This window comes from the organism of the source record quoted next, unplaced genomic scaffold, assembly GCF_019419815.1.
Source record: "Pyrus x bretschneideri cultivar Hongxiangsu unplaced genomic scaffold, Pyrus_bretschneideri_v1 Contig15, whole genome shotgun sequence".
NCBI lineage: Eukaryota > Viridiplantae > Streptophyta > Magnoliopsida > Rosales > Rosaceae > Pyrus > Pyrus x bretschneideri.
The window spans coordinates 2,017,699-2,035,982 of NW_025999446.1; the positions used below are offsets into that span (position 1 = coordinate 2,017,699).

Sequence of the window (18,284 nt, forward strand, 5' to 3'; positions counted from 1 at the left end):
TAGTTACTAGATGGGAGACTTTTAATTATGCAGCCTTCATTTTCTACATTTACATATGCTGTTTTTTCCAAAGGTATTCTGCTTTTTCTTCTCTCTTTTTAAGCATTTCAAACTTCTAAGGTGGTATGTGGAAGCCCACTTAGGCACTTTAGACTAATCTAAATCTTTTTTGGAGCACAAAATAGGATGCATGTCTATTATCAATGTTATCAAAAGCACCAAATATCCAAGTGCTCTAATAAACTAAAATCACAAAACGTGTGTGATAATAGATTCTAAATTATGTTGTAACATCACAATGATCATTTAATCTAACAATACTGAGTAGTTCTGTTGTTAAGTTCAAATCTTACAAATGATAATTGTTGATAAAAGAAAGTAGGAGCAAACACGATAATTAGGATGACATTCTTCTGACGTGCCATCTCAACTTTCAACTTAGTTATAAGCTCTCCTAATCTCTTAAAACATGTTAGTTTACCTTTGGGTACATTCGTGTTGGTTATTCTAATATTTTCAATTCTCCCCCAAAAAACATCAGCCTATGACAAAACAATGTTAGCAAAAAATTCAATGGGATGTTGTATCACTACTACAATATTAGCTTTAGGTGGCAGATGATGTTGGCGGATATTAGAAAAATCCTGTCGTATAAATTATATCTGACACATCATTTAATTAGTGGTGGATATTAGAAAAATCATGTCAGTTATATCCAACATAAAGTCCTGGTGGATATTTAGTGGCGGATATAAAAAAAATCATGTCGGTTATAATCGACAGTATTTTTGAATCCTTTTTTAAAATATTTTTGATAGATTCCGGCGGTTTTTAAGTTAATAGCGGCGGTTATAACCAACAGAAATTGACTATTTTATTATTTTACTTTCTAGCGGTTATTATTTTAGTATTATGGCGGTTATAACCGACAAAAATGAAAATTTTATTATTTTATTTATATTGATTAAAAATAAATAAATAAATAAATAAATAAACACATATTTTAAATTGTTTTTTCCCCTCATGACTCTAAAGTCTAATGAACTCAATTCCCACGAGCCATAAATTTTCTGAGAGAATAATAACAACAAACTACAATCTGAAGCTCTATCATTTTTGTAATAAGGATTATGCTCCCTCACAAGCAAGCAACAAGATACAAAGAAATTCAAACAATTTTTTTCAATGCGTCACAAAGCACATTGTCTGGCACATAAACACACATGAACATCTGGTGTACTTTATAATGTCTAAATTTATTATTTTAAAATGTTATATTGATTAAAAATAAATAAATAAACACATGTTTGAAATATTTTTTTTTTCACTCATGGCCCTGTCGAACTACAACCGACACGAACAAAGCAAAATTTTGGACGGCCGCCAGAATAATCTCTGAATGGTTTTTTTTTTTTGGCGATTTTTTACACATGCTATCTCGGAGTATATACAAACATATTTGACTATTGGATCATTGAAACTAGTTTTGTAAAATGCATATCCTATCAAATTGATAGATTTAAAAATGCTTAAGAGTTAATGTTATACTTCCATTAAGTATAAAATAAGATTTATCCACTAGTGTAAATATTTTAAATTGAAGATTGAATTCATTCATTGCATTCTTATAGGAGCGAGGAGTGTAACTGCAAAAAATCATCAAAATCGAAGCTAAAATAACAGTTAAATTGTGATTTTTCATTTATAACCATCGAAAACTTTTGTTCTGTTAGCTAATCTTTGAGTGTTTGTTTTTTGCGATTTTTTACGTATGCAATCTTGGAGTGTGTACAAATAAGTTTGACTGGTTGGATTGTTGAAAAACATTTCGTAGAATGCATATTGCATCAAAACCGTAGATTAAACCAACACTTAGAGTTAATGTTATACTTCCCCATCAAGTATAAAATAAGATTTTGTGGTATCCGCTAGTGTAAATATTTTAAATTGAAGATCGAATTCGTTTGATGCATTCTTATAGGGTCGAGGAGTGTAGTTGTAAAAAATCATTAAAATTGGAGCTAAAATAACCGTTAAATTGTGATTTTTCGTTTATAACTGTCGAAAATTTTGTTCTGTTACCTAATCTCTGAATGTTTGTTTTTTGTGATTTTTTACGTATGCAATCTTGGAGTGTGTACAAATAAGTTTGACGGCTAGATCGTTGAAAAAAATTTCGTAGAATGCATATCGGGTCAAAACGGTAGATTAAACAAACACTTAAGAGTTAATGTTATACTTCCATTAAGTATAAAATAAGATTTTGTGGTATCCACTAGTGTAAATATTTTAAATTGAAGATCAAATTTATTCATTGCATTCTTATAGGGTCGAGGAGTGTAGCTATAAAAAATCATTAAAATCAGAGCTAAAATAACCGTTAAATTGTGATTTTTCGTTTATAATCGTCGAAAATTTTTGTTCCGTTACGTAACCTCTGAATGTTTGTTTTTTATGATTTTTTACGTATGCAATCTCGAAGTGTGTACAAATAATTTTGACGGTTAGATTGTTGAAATTTTTTCGTAGAATGCAAATCAAGTCAAAACGGTAGATTAAACAAACACTTAGAGTTAATGTTATACTTCCCCATCAAGTATAAAATAAGATTTTGTGGTATCCACTAGTGTAAATATTTTAAATTGAAGATCGAATTCGTTCAATGCAATGTTATAGGGTCGAGGAGTGTAGCTGTAAAAAATAATCAAAATCGGAGCTAAAATAACCGTTACATTGTGATTTTTCGTTTATAACCATCGAAAACTTTTGTTCCGTTACATAATCTTTGAATGTTTGTTTTTTCGATTTTTTACGTATGCAATCTCGAAGTGTGTACAAATAAATTTGATGGTTGGATCGTTGAAAAAAGTTTCGTAGAATGCATATCTCCATTAAATTTGCCTAAATTTAGAAGTGGGAAAAGTAATTTGTGCTAAATTTTTATTTATGTTTTTGAAGTATTGATTAGACAATATTTAGTTTGTGTGATGACATTTTCATTGTACAATTCTCTTTTTGTTTCTTTATCGCATATTTTACATGGATTATTATCTATTAAACCAAAAGTATAAAAATTATCTATTAAACCAAACAATTATTTATTTAATTTTTAAAAACATATTCTTTTTAAATACATATTATTTATTTATTTATTAAACCAAACAATTATTATTTTATTTTTTACAATCGTAACAAAATTTGGGGGGAATTTAAAATTTTGGGGGAAAATTAATTTTGAGAGGGAATTTTGGGGGGATTTTTGCCACCATTTTGTTTCTGTCAGTTATAACCGACAGTAATGAAAAATTTCTGTCGATTTTCATTTTAAAAAAAATGTTTCTGTCGGTTTTAACCGACAGTAATGAAAATTTTCCAAAATAAAACCCCTCCATCTCTTCCTTGCACCGGTGCTTCTCCCTTCACCCCTTTCTCCTCTCCTCATTTCCTTCTCCTTCTCTTCTCTCCTCATTTACTTCCAGTTCGAACACTTGCAACCAAAGTTCGAATTCTTACCGTTGACTCCAATGACGAAGGTAACATTCTCGCTCTTGCTTTCTCTCTCCTAGTTAGTCATCAGTCAATATTAGGAAAAAAAGGGAATGTAAATACTAGGAGTCCTTTATTAAGTAGGTTGTTTATAAGCTTTATTTTTTTCCTAGTTTAACCCTGATTGTACATGTATATATTTCTAAAGAAGCAATACAAGAATATTACCCCTGTAAAGTTCTATTTGGTATCAAGAGCAAGAGTTGCCGAAACCCTAGTTTTTCCGCTGTGCTTGGTTGACTGTTTTTCTGCAAATTTTCTGCAGAAAACAGTGTTGCCGTGTGTGTGTAATTTTGTTGCGTGTGCAGCAGTGTGGGTGGTGCTGTGTTTTCTGCACAGTGTTGCCGTGTGGGTGTGGTACTGCTGCGTGTGTGGCAGTGTGTTAAATCATCAGAAGGAGGCAGTGGCATCAGAAGGAGGCAGTGGCCGTGTGTGTGTGGTATTGTTGTGTGTATTGCTGCGTGTGCTTTGTTTTTTTTTGGGTAAATTCGAATGGCATCAAAAGGAGGCAGTGGCATGTTGAAGTTAGAAGGCAGTAACTCAACCAATAATCCAGTATTGAATCTGGTCGTTATTCAGAGTGATGCATCTGCTGTACCAAATACCGTTAAATTAAATGGATCAAATTATCCTCTTTGGTCCAAAGTTTTGGAGATGCACATCGCTGGACGCGGTAGGAAGGGCTTTGTGACTGGGAGTACCAAGGAGCCTGCTGAGAATAGTGCTGAGTATGAGACGTGGGAGACAGGGAATGCATTAGTAAAAGGGTGGTTAATCAATTCCATGGAACCTGCTATCATGGGATTTTTTATTCACCTGCGTACCGCTAAAGAAATTTAGGAAGAGGTGGCTTGGACCTATTATGATGGTTCAGATATTTCTCAGATTTATGAATTGAAGGTTAAATCATTCAGACTTCGTCAAGAGGGTCGGCCAATTAGCGTGTATTATGCTGATCTCAAGTCCGTTTGGCAGGAGTTAGATCAACGGAGACCAATCAAGATGGAATGTGCTGTGGATCTCAAGACACTTCGAGAAGAACTTCAGATTGATCGTGTGTATGCTTTTTTGGCAGGTTTGGATGATGTGTTTGATAAAGTGCGTAGTGATATTTTACGTACTCAGCCCCTACCATCTATTGAGGAGGTGTTTTCTGTTGTTCGGCGTGAAGCTCAACGACATGCTACTATGATGGGTGGAAATAACAATCACGGAGGGTTGCCGTCCATGGCCATGATCTCTCGGCCAGTTGGTGCTTCTTGTCCTAGTAATTTTTCTACTTAATCTTTAAATTCTCGTCCCTTCAACCGAGAAAATAAAGATGATTTGAAGTGTACTTTCTGTGGACAAACCCGTCATACTGAAGATACATGCTTTACTAAGCATGAGGTGCCTGATTGGTTTCCAAAGTTAAAGAAAAAATTGTGTGCCAAGGAGCGTGGAGCAGCCGGGTCCAGTGAAGGCCGTGCCTTCCTTGCTACGGCTACACCTAATAGTCCAGGAAGCCGTGCCTAGCCCCAGTGACTCTAGTCAAAATTTGTTGACTCGTACTCGAGGTGACTCGTCTTCCAACACAGGTACCGTGGGACGTGTTCTCTTAGCCTCCAAAATTCAGCACCATACAGGTTGGATTCTGGACTCTGGGGCAACGGATCATATGACATATGATAAAAATATGTTTCAATACATGACTACATCTCACAGAAAAAATATATCAACTGCCAATGGTACTTTGGCACCCGTGTGTGGTGCCGGCACTGTTTATCTCACCCCGTCACTTCCCTTACATCATTGCTTGCTTGTTCCTTCTTTATCCCATCACTTGTTGTCCATACCACAGGTTACTGAACAATTGGATTGTGTTGTTCTAATGTATCCGTCCTTTTGTCTACTTCAGGATATTCAGACCAATGAGATAATTGGGCGTGGCACTAAGAGAGAGGGGTTGTACTATGTGGACGACGTCGTTTCTAGCAGAGCTAATGCAGTTCGAGCGTCCCGGTCTAGTAATTTACAAGAAGTGTGGTTGTTGCATCGTCGATTAGGGCATGCATCTTTTGGGTATTTACGACATATGTTACCTAGTCTATTTAGTGGAATAAATGAATCAGACTTACATTGTGAAGTATGTATTCTTGCTAAAAGCCATCGTGCTTCGTTTCCTCCTAGTATGAATAAAAGAGCTTTACCATTTGAACTTGTGCACTCAGATGTTTGGGGACCCTCCCCTGTTGTTACTTCTTCTAGGATTAAGTGGTTTGTTTCGTTTGTGGATGATTGCACTCGTATGACGTGGCTATATGTGTTAAAAAATAAAAGTGATGTTGGTATGGTATTTCGTTTTTTTTCTCAAATGATTCGGACACAATACTTGTCTGTGATTAAAGTTCTCCATTCTGATAATGGGGGTGAGTATATTAATTGCGAGTTGTCGGAGTTTCTGTGTGATCAAGGCATTCTCCATGAAACAACCTGTCCTTATACTCCACAGCAAAATGGGGTGGCTGAACAGAAAAATCGCCATATCTTAGAAACGGCACGAGCTCTACTTCTGGGCGCATCGGTTCCTAAGAGTTTTTGGCCTGAAGCAGTTACTTATGCCGTCTACGTGATTAATCGTATGCCATCTCGGGTGGTTGATTTTCGCACTCCTTTTCAAGCCCTCACTCACCATGTTCCAGTGGTGTCTACTCATACTCTCACCCCCCGGGTATTTGGGTGTGTGGCTTATGTGCATATTCAGAAAATTCATCACACTAAGTTGGATCCATGTGCCCTCCGATGTGTGTTTGTTGGTTTCTCATCTCACCAAAAAGATATAAATGTTATCACCCTGAGACTCGGCATATGTATGTTACCATGGATGTGACCTTTTCTGAATCGGAGTATTTTTATGCTCCCGTATCTTCATCTTCAGATCACCAGGGGGAGAGCTCTAGTGGTGATCTGGAATGGTTGGACTTGGGAGGGAACACTGTAGCTGATGCCGTGCATAATGAGGCAGTGATCATAGATGCCGTGCGTGATAATGGGGCTGGAATGCCACGGCAGATTATTGCCGAAAGCGGCATGGAGTCAGGAATGATTGCAGCCGAGAGTGATTTGCAGTCAGGGCAGATTGTTGACAAGTCTGCGGACGTAACCCCCTCTCTCTAGCTCCACAGTGCTGCCCAATGAATCTTCTCTGGATATACCTGAGGTAAGTATTGTGGATGATTATGTAACTAACGCGAGTAATGATGTAAATGCATATAAGCTGCCACCGAGACAAAATCGGGGTGTGCCACCTGACAGGTTTTCTCCGGAAGGCAAAGTGAAGTATCCAATAGCCAACTATGTCTCCTGCAATGGTCTTGCACCAGAACGCAAGACCTTGGTGGACAATATGGAGGCTATTCGAGTACCAACCCGTGTGGAGGAGGTTCTAAAGGATCCAAAGTGGGCAAAAACAATGGATGAAGAAATGTTGGCATTACAGAAGAATAATACCTGGGAGGTGACGTCCTTACCAGAAGGAAAAAAAACAGTTGGATGTCGGTGGGTGTTCACTGTCAAATACAAAGCCGATGGATCATTAGATAGGTACAAAGCAAGGTTGGTAGCTAAGGGATACACCCAAACATATGGTGTAGATTATCAAGAAACATTCTCTCCAGTTGCCAAGATGAATACGGTACGTGTTCTAATATCTTTAGCTGCTAATATGGACTGGCCATTAAAACAGTTTGATGTGAAAAATGCTTTCCTCCATGGGAACTTGGAGGAAGAAGTATATATGGATTTTCCTCCTGGATACAGTGCTGGTAGAAATACCAGAGTATGTCGGTTGCGTAAGTCACTTTATGGGCTTAAGCAATCGCCTCGTGCATGGTTTGATAGGTTTACTCGAGTTATGAAAAAGATTGGGTATTATCAAAGTCATTCTGATCATACATTGTTTGTTAAACGGAGACATGAAAAAGTGACAGCTTTAATCATCTATGTAGATGACATGATTATTACTGGAGATGATTTAGATGAGATTTCAAGGTTGGAGAGAAATCTTGCGGCTGAGTTTGAAATGAAGAACCTAGGGGATTTGAAGTATTTTCTTGGAGTCGAAGTTGCTCGATCTTCGAAAGGTATTTTCTTGTCACAACGTAAGTATGTTTTGGATTTGTTAAAAGAAACTGGTATGCTGGGATGTAAGCTAGTAGATACTCCTATTGTTGAACAACACCATCTATGTTTAGATCCGAATCAGAAATCTGTTGATAAGGGGAGATATCAGAGACTTGTAGGGAGACTAATTTATTTGGCTCATACACGTCCTGATATTGCTTATGCAGTGAGTGTAGTAAGTCAATTTATGCATTCACCGAGTGTAGATCATATGACTGCTGTTATGCGTATCTTAGCATATTTGAAGTCTACACCTGGGAAAGGAGTTTTATATCGGAAGCATGGACATTTGAGGGTTGAAGGGTTCACAGATGCTGATTGGGCAGGAAGTGTGGGTGACCGACGGTCTACTTCGGGATATTTTACTTTTGTAGGAGGAAATTTGGTTACATGGAGAAGTAAAAAACAGAAGGTAGTATCAAGATCCTCAGCTGAGGCTGAGTATCGAGGGATGGCTCACGGCATTTGTGAGATTCTCTGGCTTCGAAAACTCCTTAAGTGATAATAAGTCAGCGAGAGGTATAGCTGATAATCCGGTACAGCATGATAGGACAAAACATGTGGAAGTTGATTGACATTTTATTAAAGAGAAACTTGAAAGGAAGATTGTGTCAATACCTTTTGTGAATTCGGAGGAGCAACTTGCAGATGTTCTAACTCATGCAGTATGTAGTCGAAAGTTTGATGACTCACTTGTCAAGTTGGGCATGTGTGATATCTATGCACCAACTTGAGGGGGAGTGTTAGTCATGAGTCAATATTAGGAAAAAAAGGGAATGTAAATACTAGGAGTCCTTTATTAAGTTGGTTGTTTATAAGCTTCAATTTTTTCCTAGTTTAACCCTGATTGTACATGTATATATTTCTAAAGAAGCAATACAAGAACATTACCCCGTAAAGTTCTATTTCTCCCCCCTCTATCTGTCTGTCTCTCTCTCTTTCTCTCCCTCTCTCTCTGTGTCTCTCATATGGGAGAGGTGATTGAAAAACTTGAATAATTTTGTGTTGTTTTTTTCAGTGGGTTAGATGTTGTTGGTGGTGGTGCCACGAGTAACGGTTAGCACAACATTATGATGCTGATGATGCTCAAGACACCTTAAATACAAGGCAGTAAGGGACAACCCATCCCATGAACTCGTCAGACTCAAACGACCCCATGATGAAGGGTAGAAACGGGTGAGGGTTGGGGCTGGATGGTCTGGTCAGAACCTGGATTTCCAACGCGCATGGTGCTTGGCATCTAGCTTGGAGCAGAGGGTGGACTTGTCGACGACTTTAAGAGCGAATGGGCAACGGGCGGAAGGGTCGGATGACGGGTCGTGGACTAAGAAAACAGTGTCCATTGCTCCCTTGCCTAAGACTTTAAGGGCCTTGAGGTTTTCGAGATCGAGCTCCGTCAAGGTTTCGAATGGTGAATGTAGGGGATATGGAAAATGCAGAAAGTGATTTATATTTTTTTTATTATTATTAATATATTTTCTATCAGTTTTATCCGACGAGAATATTTTTATTTATTCTTATTAATAAATTCCCTATCAGTTATATTCGACAGAAGTTCTGGCGGTTTTAGTATTTTTTGTCTGTTTTATCCGACAGAAATCTTATTTATTTATTATATTTATATATCCTGTCGGTTATATCCGACACAATTTCTATCGGTTTTAGACTATTTTCTGTCAAAAAGTTCATTTCCTGACGCTGGCAAATCTGTCGGTTAGTATATCCGCCACTGCATCCATTTTCTATCGGATTTTGTTTAAAATCCGACAGTAATATACATTTCTTGTCAGTTATCATAGCGACACTAATAAATGGTTTTGTAGTAGTGTATGCTGCAACCAAATATATGTAATGTTAATATAGAAAGGAAACTCGTATATGATATAGACGATGTTTTTTTTTTTTGTCAATGGTACAGAACATCCATTATGTGAAATCAAAACGGACAAAGTACAAACAACAAAGTCCTAAGAATCGGCATACAGAAAGAAGACGTTACTTATACAAACAAGGTATGAGTAATAATTATTCATTGCAACAATTACAAATAGACATAAAAGAAAAAACATAAAAAGGTTTCAACTCATAAAAAAGGCTTAGGTTAGAGATGACCCACCGCAGTTGCCCAAAAACTAGAAGCAACCGACAACCCACACTGCCAATTTTCCACCACAAAATAATATTTGTTCACCCACTACATTGTACTGTATACAGACCTTCAAAAGCTCCAAATAATAAACAAAACCAAACTACAAACAAAATATGTGCATCATTCCTTCTAGATGCATGGCCCAGCAGTTTGTTCTTTACTCCACCAACTAAATAAGTTCGTCGTCCCTTCTATATGCATGGCCTATCATGTTTCTCTAAAGCATATGCTAAAAATTCGACCGTTTTGCTAAAGTGATGCTCTATGGGTAGGGGACTTGGTTTTCTAAACCAACCGAAAATTACATATTCAGCTACCAAAAGTGCATATGTACATGCTCTATTTTCAAATCATTTTCTATCTTTCTTCGACTTACATAACATATTCACTGTTTATTATGTTATAGATAATTTATTTGATATACAATATTATCGACTTATCTAGTATAAAAGGTCGAATTTCAATTACTGTATCTCTCGAATGCTACAGCTTTTAGGTTTTTTTTTGTTGTGTAACATTTACTAGATCTATATAGTTTCATTTTTCTTTCTTTTTAATCTATCTTCTTTTTTTGGTTCAAACTTTGTCTTGTTTAGTGATTGGTTCTTTGATTTTTCCACTCAATTGACTGCTTGTTGAATGGCAACAGTCGTATAGGCGGCCGTGGCAATGAGTGTGTCCAAAAGTTGAGAGGTCTTTAATCTTTATGAAGTTCCTCTGAAAAAGGACATATTTTGATTACCATGCGTATTAGCCAATGACCAGACCATGATTATAAAAGTTTGAAAATTAGTTAATTAAAAAAATTCAAGAGGCAATCAACTAAAATTAGAATTTTGGGAAGAGGGGAATTGGCAATTGCATACAAGTTCAAGGGGTAAATCAACAAATACCTCCATTGATTTTTATACACAAATTAATAGTAGAGACATTATCTAAAAAAAGTTGAGGTTTTGCCATAAAAACAGTTGCAATATGAGGAGTTTTTTTAAGGCCTTACAAGGAGCTGACCCTCACCGATGTGACTCCTTTATTTTCATATCCTCACACACATTTTCATGTGTGGAGAATTTTCAAGGCACACATGTCGTCAACACAAATTGAGTGACGTGAAGTACGTGTGACTGTTAAGCTTTACATGTAGGTCGCCTGCTCTAATATTATAAAAGAAATAAAATTTCATCACAAAACTAATTGTAAATATAAAGAGTAACCAAGTATGAAATTTCCGATTACCTGCCATTATCCTTCTAGTTCGTGGAATTTGTACTCTTTTTGACTTTTGAAATAAACTTAACGTAGACATTGAAGATCATTAATTTTAAAAAATATAAATATAGGTTTAACGGATATTGGAGAAAGGGGCATTCACAGATCATTTTTTATGTTTTACATATTTTCAGCAGTTGGATTGAATGAATTAAAAAAAAATTAAAAAATAACAATTGATAAGAAGTGTGCGAATAGCACGAAGAAATGCTTTATAACCAAAAATTAAAAAAGTAAAAAAATTAAAGCGAAGTCCCATGTTCATTTTCATATTCAGCATATTGCCCTCAATCACTTTTCGTAAGCTCGAGGATTATGGACGAAATATGCCACTCAGCTAATCACCGTCATATTGAAAAATTTATCAAAATGACAAATAAATGTCTCTTTCAACATGTAAAAAAATATATTTTTAATCTGTCTTCTCATGCCATATCAAGAGATTAGTAAAACTCACATACACAGCTTAGCATAATCGTTAGTATTAGAATATAAACTTTGTTATCGATATTTCACAATCTACTAGTAACTGCATTACATCACCAAACTAATCAAACAATGAATTTTAATTTAAATATTCTTTCAAGAATATTAGATTATAATTATCATCTAACTAGATAGAGATTAGCAGCACCTAGATTTTGCTTTATTACTTAATATTGCTAAACGATCCATTTTTTCCTTAGACAATAGACAAGAAAATGATGACAAGACGACACCAAATAATTATTTTTGTCAATTTCTCCCTAAACATATGATTATTAGTAGACTTGGAAATTTTTTACATGATTTGTTAATTCGACACGAAACAACACAAAAATAATAGGTTTCGAGTTAACCTGTTAACGATTTGGGTCGTTATCGGATGACCCATTAAGAACCCATTCATAAATCGGGTCATTATCAGGTCACCCATTAAGAATATGATGAGATATTATTTGTCAGATCTAGACATTAAACATGACAATTTATTTTACAACCCGTTAACCCGACAGAAAACAACATGACGCGTTAAGAGATCGGATCGTTATCTGATCAAATGTTAATAACTAATTAAAATAACGAATTGGACATGACACAACATGTTAAGATAACGGATATGACACAAAAACGAGACAAACACGACTCGTTTGTCATGTTTACTTATTAGCTCCACTTGATGCGTGTAAAAATAAACCTCTAAGTTGACTAAAACGACACGATTATTATCATTAAATCAATTTGAGTGGCATAATGTAATTTTGGCCATTGTGGGTGGCATTTCTACACGCAGAAAATCATATAATCCCGCTGTTCAAACCATCCAAAGTTTGACTCACATTTTCCCGGTAAAACACCCAACCAGAGCAAACGAACTAAGCCACATGAAATGTCGAAAACACCCCTCCCACTCCTACCCTCCCTTCTCCTCTTCCTCCTCGTCTCCCTACCCTTGATTGTAATTTCACAATCCACAGAGCAGTCAATCCTCCTCAAGATCAAAGCACAATGAAGAAATCCACCGTCCATCCAATCGTGGAACTCCTCCTCCTCACCGTGCGATTGGCCGGGGATCAACTGCACAAACGGCTTGCTCACTGGGCTCTCCCTCCCCGATGTAAACATCACGGAGAGAATCCCGTAGGCCGTCTGCAAGCTCCCAAGCCTCGCAGAGCTCCACCTCGCCTGGAAGAGTTTCCGAAATTTCTCTACAACTGCTCGAATCTCGAAGTCCTTGACCTCTCGCAGAACTACTTTGTCGGCCCAATTCCCCCCGATATCTACCGGATGTCGCCGTCTCTTAAGCACTTGGACCTCGGAGGAAACAATTTTTCCGGCAACATTCCTGCGGCGATCGGCAGGCTGACGGAGCTGAGGACACTCAAGGTTTATTTGAATCTGTTCAACGGGAGTGTTCCGTGGGAGATCGGGAACTTGTCAAATCTCGAAATATTCGAGATGCCTTATAACGGAAACTTGGCGGCGGCCAGTATCCCGACGGAGTTCGGGAATTTGAAGAAGCTGAAGAGCTTGTGGATGACGGATACGAACTTGATCGGAGAGATTCCGGAGAGTTTTTCAGGTCTGTCGAACCTCGAGAACTTGAATCTTGAGAGGAACAATCTGGAAGGGAAGATTCCAGGTGGGTTGTTTTTGTTGAAGAATTTGAGCGAGTTGTTTCTCTTTAACAACAAATTTTCAGGGGATATACCGCCGGCTGTCGAGGCTTCGAATTTATCTCAGATTGATCTGTCTATGAACAATTTGAGCGGCTCGATCCCACAAGATTTTGGGAAGATAAAGAATCTGACTGTTTTGAAGTTTGAATCTTTTTTCAAATCAATTAACGGGTGGGATTCCGGAGAGTTTAGGCCTAATTCCGACGATGAGGGTATTTCAGGTTTTTAAGAACATGTTGAACGGGACCTTGCTGCCGGAATTAGGCCTTCACTCGAAGCTCGAAGCTTTTGATGTCTCCAGGAATCAGCTGAGCGGCTCTCCGCCGGAACAATTATGCAGCGGAGGAGTTTTGCAAAGAGCTGTTACGTTCTCTAATAATCTTACCGGAGAGTTGCCAAAAGGGCTTGGAAATTGTGATTCGTTGCGGACGCTGAAGGTCTACCACAACCGTTTTTCGGGTGAGGTTCCCTTCGGAGTTTGGACTGGACTAACTCTGTCGAGTTTGATGCTGAGTGACAATTTGTTTTCGGGTCAGCTTCCCGCCAGCAAGCTGGCTTGGAACCTATCGAGACTGGAAATTAGCAACAACAGATTTTCCGGTGAGATTCCGGTTCAAGTTTCGTCCGGGGAACGTTTGGTTGTTTTTAAGGCGAGCGGAAATCTGTTTTTGGGGAAAATCCCAGTTGAACTGACTAGTCTTTCTCAGCTGAACACTCTGCTGCTTGACGGGAATCAATTTTCGGGCGAATTACCATCTCAGATCATCTCATGGGAATCCTTGAATACTTTGAACCTCTCGAGAAATGCGCTTTCGGGCCACATTCCAGCAGCCATTGGTTCGTTGCCTAACGTGCTATACTTGGACTTGTCCGGGAACCAATTCACAGGTGAAATCCCAGCTGAGATTGGCAGCTTGAGGCTCAGTTCTCTTAACTTGTCTTCCAACAAGCTTTCCGGCAAATCCCAGATGTGTTTGATAATCTCGCGTATGAAAACAGTTTCTTGAACATTTCGAATCTTTGTGCCAATAGTCCAGTTCTTAACCTTCCCAGTTGTTACACCAAAGTCCCTGTCTCCCACAAGCTGTCCTCGAAAGTCCTTGCCATGATTCTAGTCCTTTCCATCGCGGTGTTCCTTGTTACTGTTTTATTGACCTTTTTCGTGGTCAGAGACTACTGGAGGAGAAGGAGTGGTCAGGATTGGCAACATGGAAGCTCACCTCATTCCACAGATTGAATCTCACAGAGTTCAACGTGTTGGCGAGTTTGACGGATACCAATCTCATTGGAAGTGGGGGTTCAGGGAATGTTTATCAGGTTAGCACCAACTGCCCGGGTGAATATGTCGCGGTGAAAAGGATTTGTAACACCAACAGCTTGGATGAGAGGCTTGAGAAAGAATTCATTGCTGAGGTTGAGATACTGGGGACAATTCACCATTCGAACATTGTTAAGTTGTGGTGCTGCATTTCAAGTGACAATTCGAAGCTTCTTGTGTACGAGTACATGGCAAATCAGAGCCTCGATAAGTGGCTACATGGGAAGAGGAGAAGGCCAGCATCAGGCCTGGGTGTGGCTAATCACACCGTTTTGGACTGGCCGACGAGGTTGCAGATTGCGATAGTTGGCTGCACAAGGCTTGTATTACATGCACCATGACTGCTCTCCGCCGATAATTCATCGTGATGTGAAGTCCAGCAATATCTTGTTGGATTCTGAATTCAAGGCTCGAATAGCAGATTTTGGACTGGCAAAGATTTTTTCGAAGGACGGAGATCATCAGACAATGTCCGCTATCACAGGCTCCTTCGGCTACATGGCACCAGGTAAGAGCTTAAATTGGTCTGTTTAGCATTCATATATTTCGGACATTGCTTACATTGTACGACATTTTGCTTTTCAGAGTATTCTTATACAACGAAAATCAACGAAAAGATAGACGTCTACAGCTTCGGGATTGTACTCCTGGAACTAACAACCGGGAGAGAACCCAACTGTGGAGATGAGCATACAGGCCTAGCAGAATGGGCATGGCGGGAATACAGCGAGGGAAAGGCCATAACTGATGCCCTCGATGGGCAGATCGCAAAACCTTGTTACTTGGAAGAGATGGCCACCGTGCTAAAACTAGGACTCATCTGCACCAGTACATTACCTTCAACTCGTCCTTCCATGAAGGAAGTTGTGCACATTCTTCTCGGCCATGGTCCGTCAAATGGTTTTGAAGTGGGAGAGGTGGGAAGTGACTTTGATGTTTCTCCCCTCCTCAGCACTGCCACCTGCCTTTCCAGTTACAAACGCAGTAAAGAGGTGGACGATAGCTTAGTTTACAGTGTGTAATGTACATAATAATTGAGAAGAAATCTCGCTGCGAATATATGCCGGCGGGAAAGCATCGGTCGGGGTTCCACATACCGAATTTCCACTAGTTTCAACTTTCAAGATCAGTATAGTTTTATGCATAAGAGATGGGAAGCATTGTAAATACTTTTGGACTCATAAGCTTGTTAGTCTCAGTTTTGCAGTAAATGTTCACTTGGTACTACTGTTTCGATATAATGGTTTGTTTAAAAAATATTATGAGTTTCAAATGCATGCCTTACTGTTGGCCTCTGCAAAGATCCTGACCTAGCTCCATCTTCAAAATTGACGGTACTCCCGATTGCTACAGCTGGCTCTACAATACAAGATCGGGAATAAAAAGACTTTTCAGGTTCCGAAAAATGTATTGGAGAAAAGAGATGAGATAAACACTACGGGTACACAAAACTTGTAAGGTATTAAGCACAGTTACTGGGAACAAATCACGTATAGTGGTGCAGAACCTGCCACCACAATTTGCACCAGTTAAAGACATTGTCTGTGCTAAAAAAAGGAAAATAGAGAAAACATGTATAAGAGAGTTTATGTTAAAACCTTAACCTCTTCTGACAAGGCGTTTTGAAATACCCTATTCGCATTTATAAAGTGCCATTTCCCAAGCAACTCTGGCAATTCCAAAAGTGAATCATCCTGCAAATATCCCCCTCTCCCACCATCTTCTCCAGAACTTTCAGTTTTCTCACTTCCAGCTGGTACAATTCCTAATCCAGAGTTCACAAATCGAGTGACTCACTTGGAAATTGAGTTTATGAGTGATAGAAGTGACCCCAATGCACATTCGGCCTTCTCCACCCCCGTCTTCCGACTACATGGTTTGACTAGTTACCCATCAGGGAAAACAAAGGGAGGAAGCTGCTTCCGGCGAACATGAGAAACATATATATCCATCCCTGGTTTCCAGAACATGTACATGTTTATTCGTTCCCTGAACTCATCGACTGTTCCACGTATATCAAATTGCTGACCTTCTTTACCTCTCACTCCCTCTTTCCTCTGCAAACCCATAAAGAAAGCACAGTGCGGCCATGGCTTGGATACGTCGACATATTCCTTAGGATATGGATGGCACTGCAGCATCCCTTTCGTGTCTCGCTCTATCTGCACGGAGATAAAATGCACAACATTAAGAGGAAAACCACTATAAAAGCTTTCAAAACAACTCCAGAAGAAACCGTTTACCTTCAGGGTAAGCTGTCTAAACCGGGATTCCACCCATCCCTCCCACATCAGCAAGTCATCAACATCAGCTGCAACTATGTCCACTTGTAGATAATTTTTGTATGCCTCAAAGAAGAGATAAGGTTCAAATAGAGCACTCCACTGGGCCTTATTCAGCTCAATCTCCTGTAATAAAACCAAAGGAATCCAGTAAGATAGCCCAATTTACACCACCAAGGAATCCAGTAACCTACACAAATAGAAAAAACTAATGAGTTATTAATAATGAAGATTCTGAACAGCTCTGAACACAGCAAAACTTACATTTGAATAAACACCACGTCTTTTAGCCCAAAACTTCAAACATCTGAGTGTCGTCCGGAAGTGCTACAGTTAAATAGAGTGTCACACTTTGAGTCAATTAAACCACAAAATAAACCAGGGCAAGAGATAACCGTGATCAACCTCAACATTGGGGACAGGTTTAAGAATTTGATCTGCAACCCTGCAGCCGTTCAGACTTCGAACAGTTTGCTCATCAACATCATATAGCACAGATCCGTGTGAGATGTCTAGATCCTGTTGACAAGCGTGTTCCAACACCACATCAATATCATAAAGAACACGAGGATCACTCTTTGTTATCTCTATCATGGTAACAGCGTATGCATCTTCAAATGTTAGCAATGGACCGATTTTCCACACTAGCACCAGAACCTTAGATGGCCCAGCTGACAAAACAAGTGAGGAAGGATGCAAGAGGAAAATAACATTGGCTCGGAAATAGTTTTTCATATATGGTCATATGGTCATATGGTCATGAAACACAATGAAATGGATAAACAGAACAAATAGCAATACTTTCGTCGCACAAGGTTTTGCGCAACAAAATTGTACTTTGCGCAACAAACTTATTTCGTCACGCAAAGTGGTTTTTGTAGTAGTCAAGGTTGAAATGACAAGGTAAGTTAGAAAAAAAAAATCAATGTGCTAAGAACACAACCCGTACACGAAGTGTCATAATACAAGTAGTTGAATTTTTTTTTTTTTTAATATCACACTATTTATATTATGACACTTGTATACCAGACCATGTTCTAAGCACACTAAAAATTCTTTTTTAAGTGAGAAAATTACTAGCATTTCTCTCATTTGAAAAGGCAACTGGACCTAATCAATTAATATTAACCCAACTAATCATCTCTATTAGTTTATTTTATTTGTCTAATTTTGTGGATAATACTCTCTTATTGAAGAGAGAGGCACGGGCCTTGCTCCACAACAAGCAAAAGTCATTGCATCCACAGTTATCGGACTGAATAAATCAGAAGTAACAACATGCATAATTAGACAAGAGTGTATTATGATAGAAAAAGAGTGTGATTATCATCTTTCTTTTTTCAGTATATGACTAGCTTGATTAAATCAAAATCACTATTTGCAACAAGTGGTTAAGAGAT

The 18,284-nt window shown here is 38.4% G+C and overlaps 1 protein-coding gene and 1 pseudogene across 6 annotated transcripts; one reads left to right on the forward strand and one right to left on the reverse strand.

Annotated features, from left to right (window-relative positions):
- Nucleotides 1-12,439: 12,439 nt before the first annotated feature.
- LOC103959536 lies at nt 12,440-15,843 on the forward strand (annotated as a pseudogene).
- LOC103959535 (nuclear poly(A) polymerase 4-like) lies at nt 15,114-17,634 on the reverse strand. 6 transcript variants are annotated; one of them, XR_007256872.1, is made up of 6 exons: nt 17,290-17,634; nt 17,149-17,211; nt 16,846-17,010; nt 16,207-16,764; nt 15,888-15,961; nt 15,114-15,567 (listed from the first exon to the last, which is right to left on the reverse strand). XR_007256872.1 is itself a non-coding variant. In XM_048580280.1 (4 exons), exons 1-4 carry the CDS (start codon nt 17,617-17,619, stop codon nt 16,489-16,491), a joined length of 834 nt encoding a protein of 277 aa, XP_048436237.1. In that variant the 5' UTR covers nt 17,620-17,634; the 3' UTR covers nt 15,114-16,488. The 6 variants fall into 6 exon arrangements, 1 of the variants encoding a protein (XP_048436237.1); XR_007256873.1 differs by having other exon boundaries at nt 16,201-16,764; XR_007256870.1 differs by having other exon boundaries at nt 15,114-15,961.
- Between the last annotated feature and the right edge of the window lie 650 nt (nt 17,635-18,284).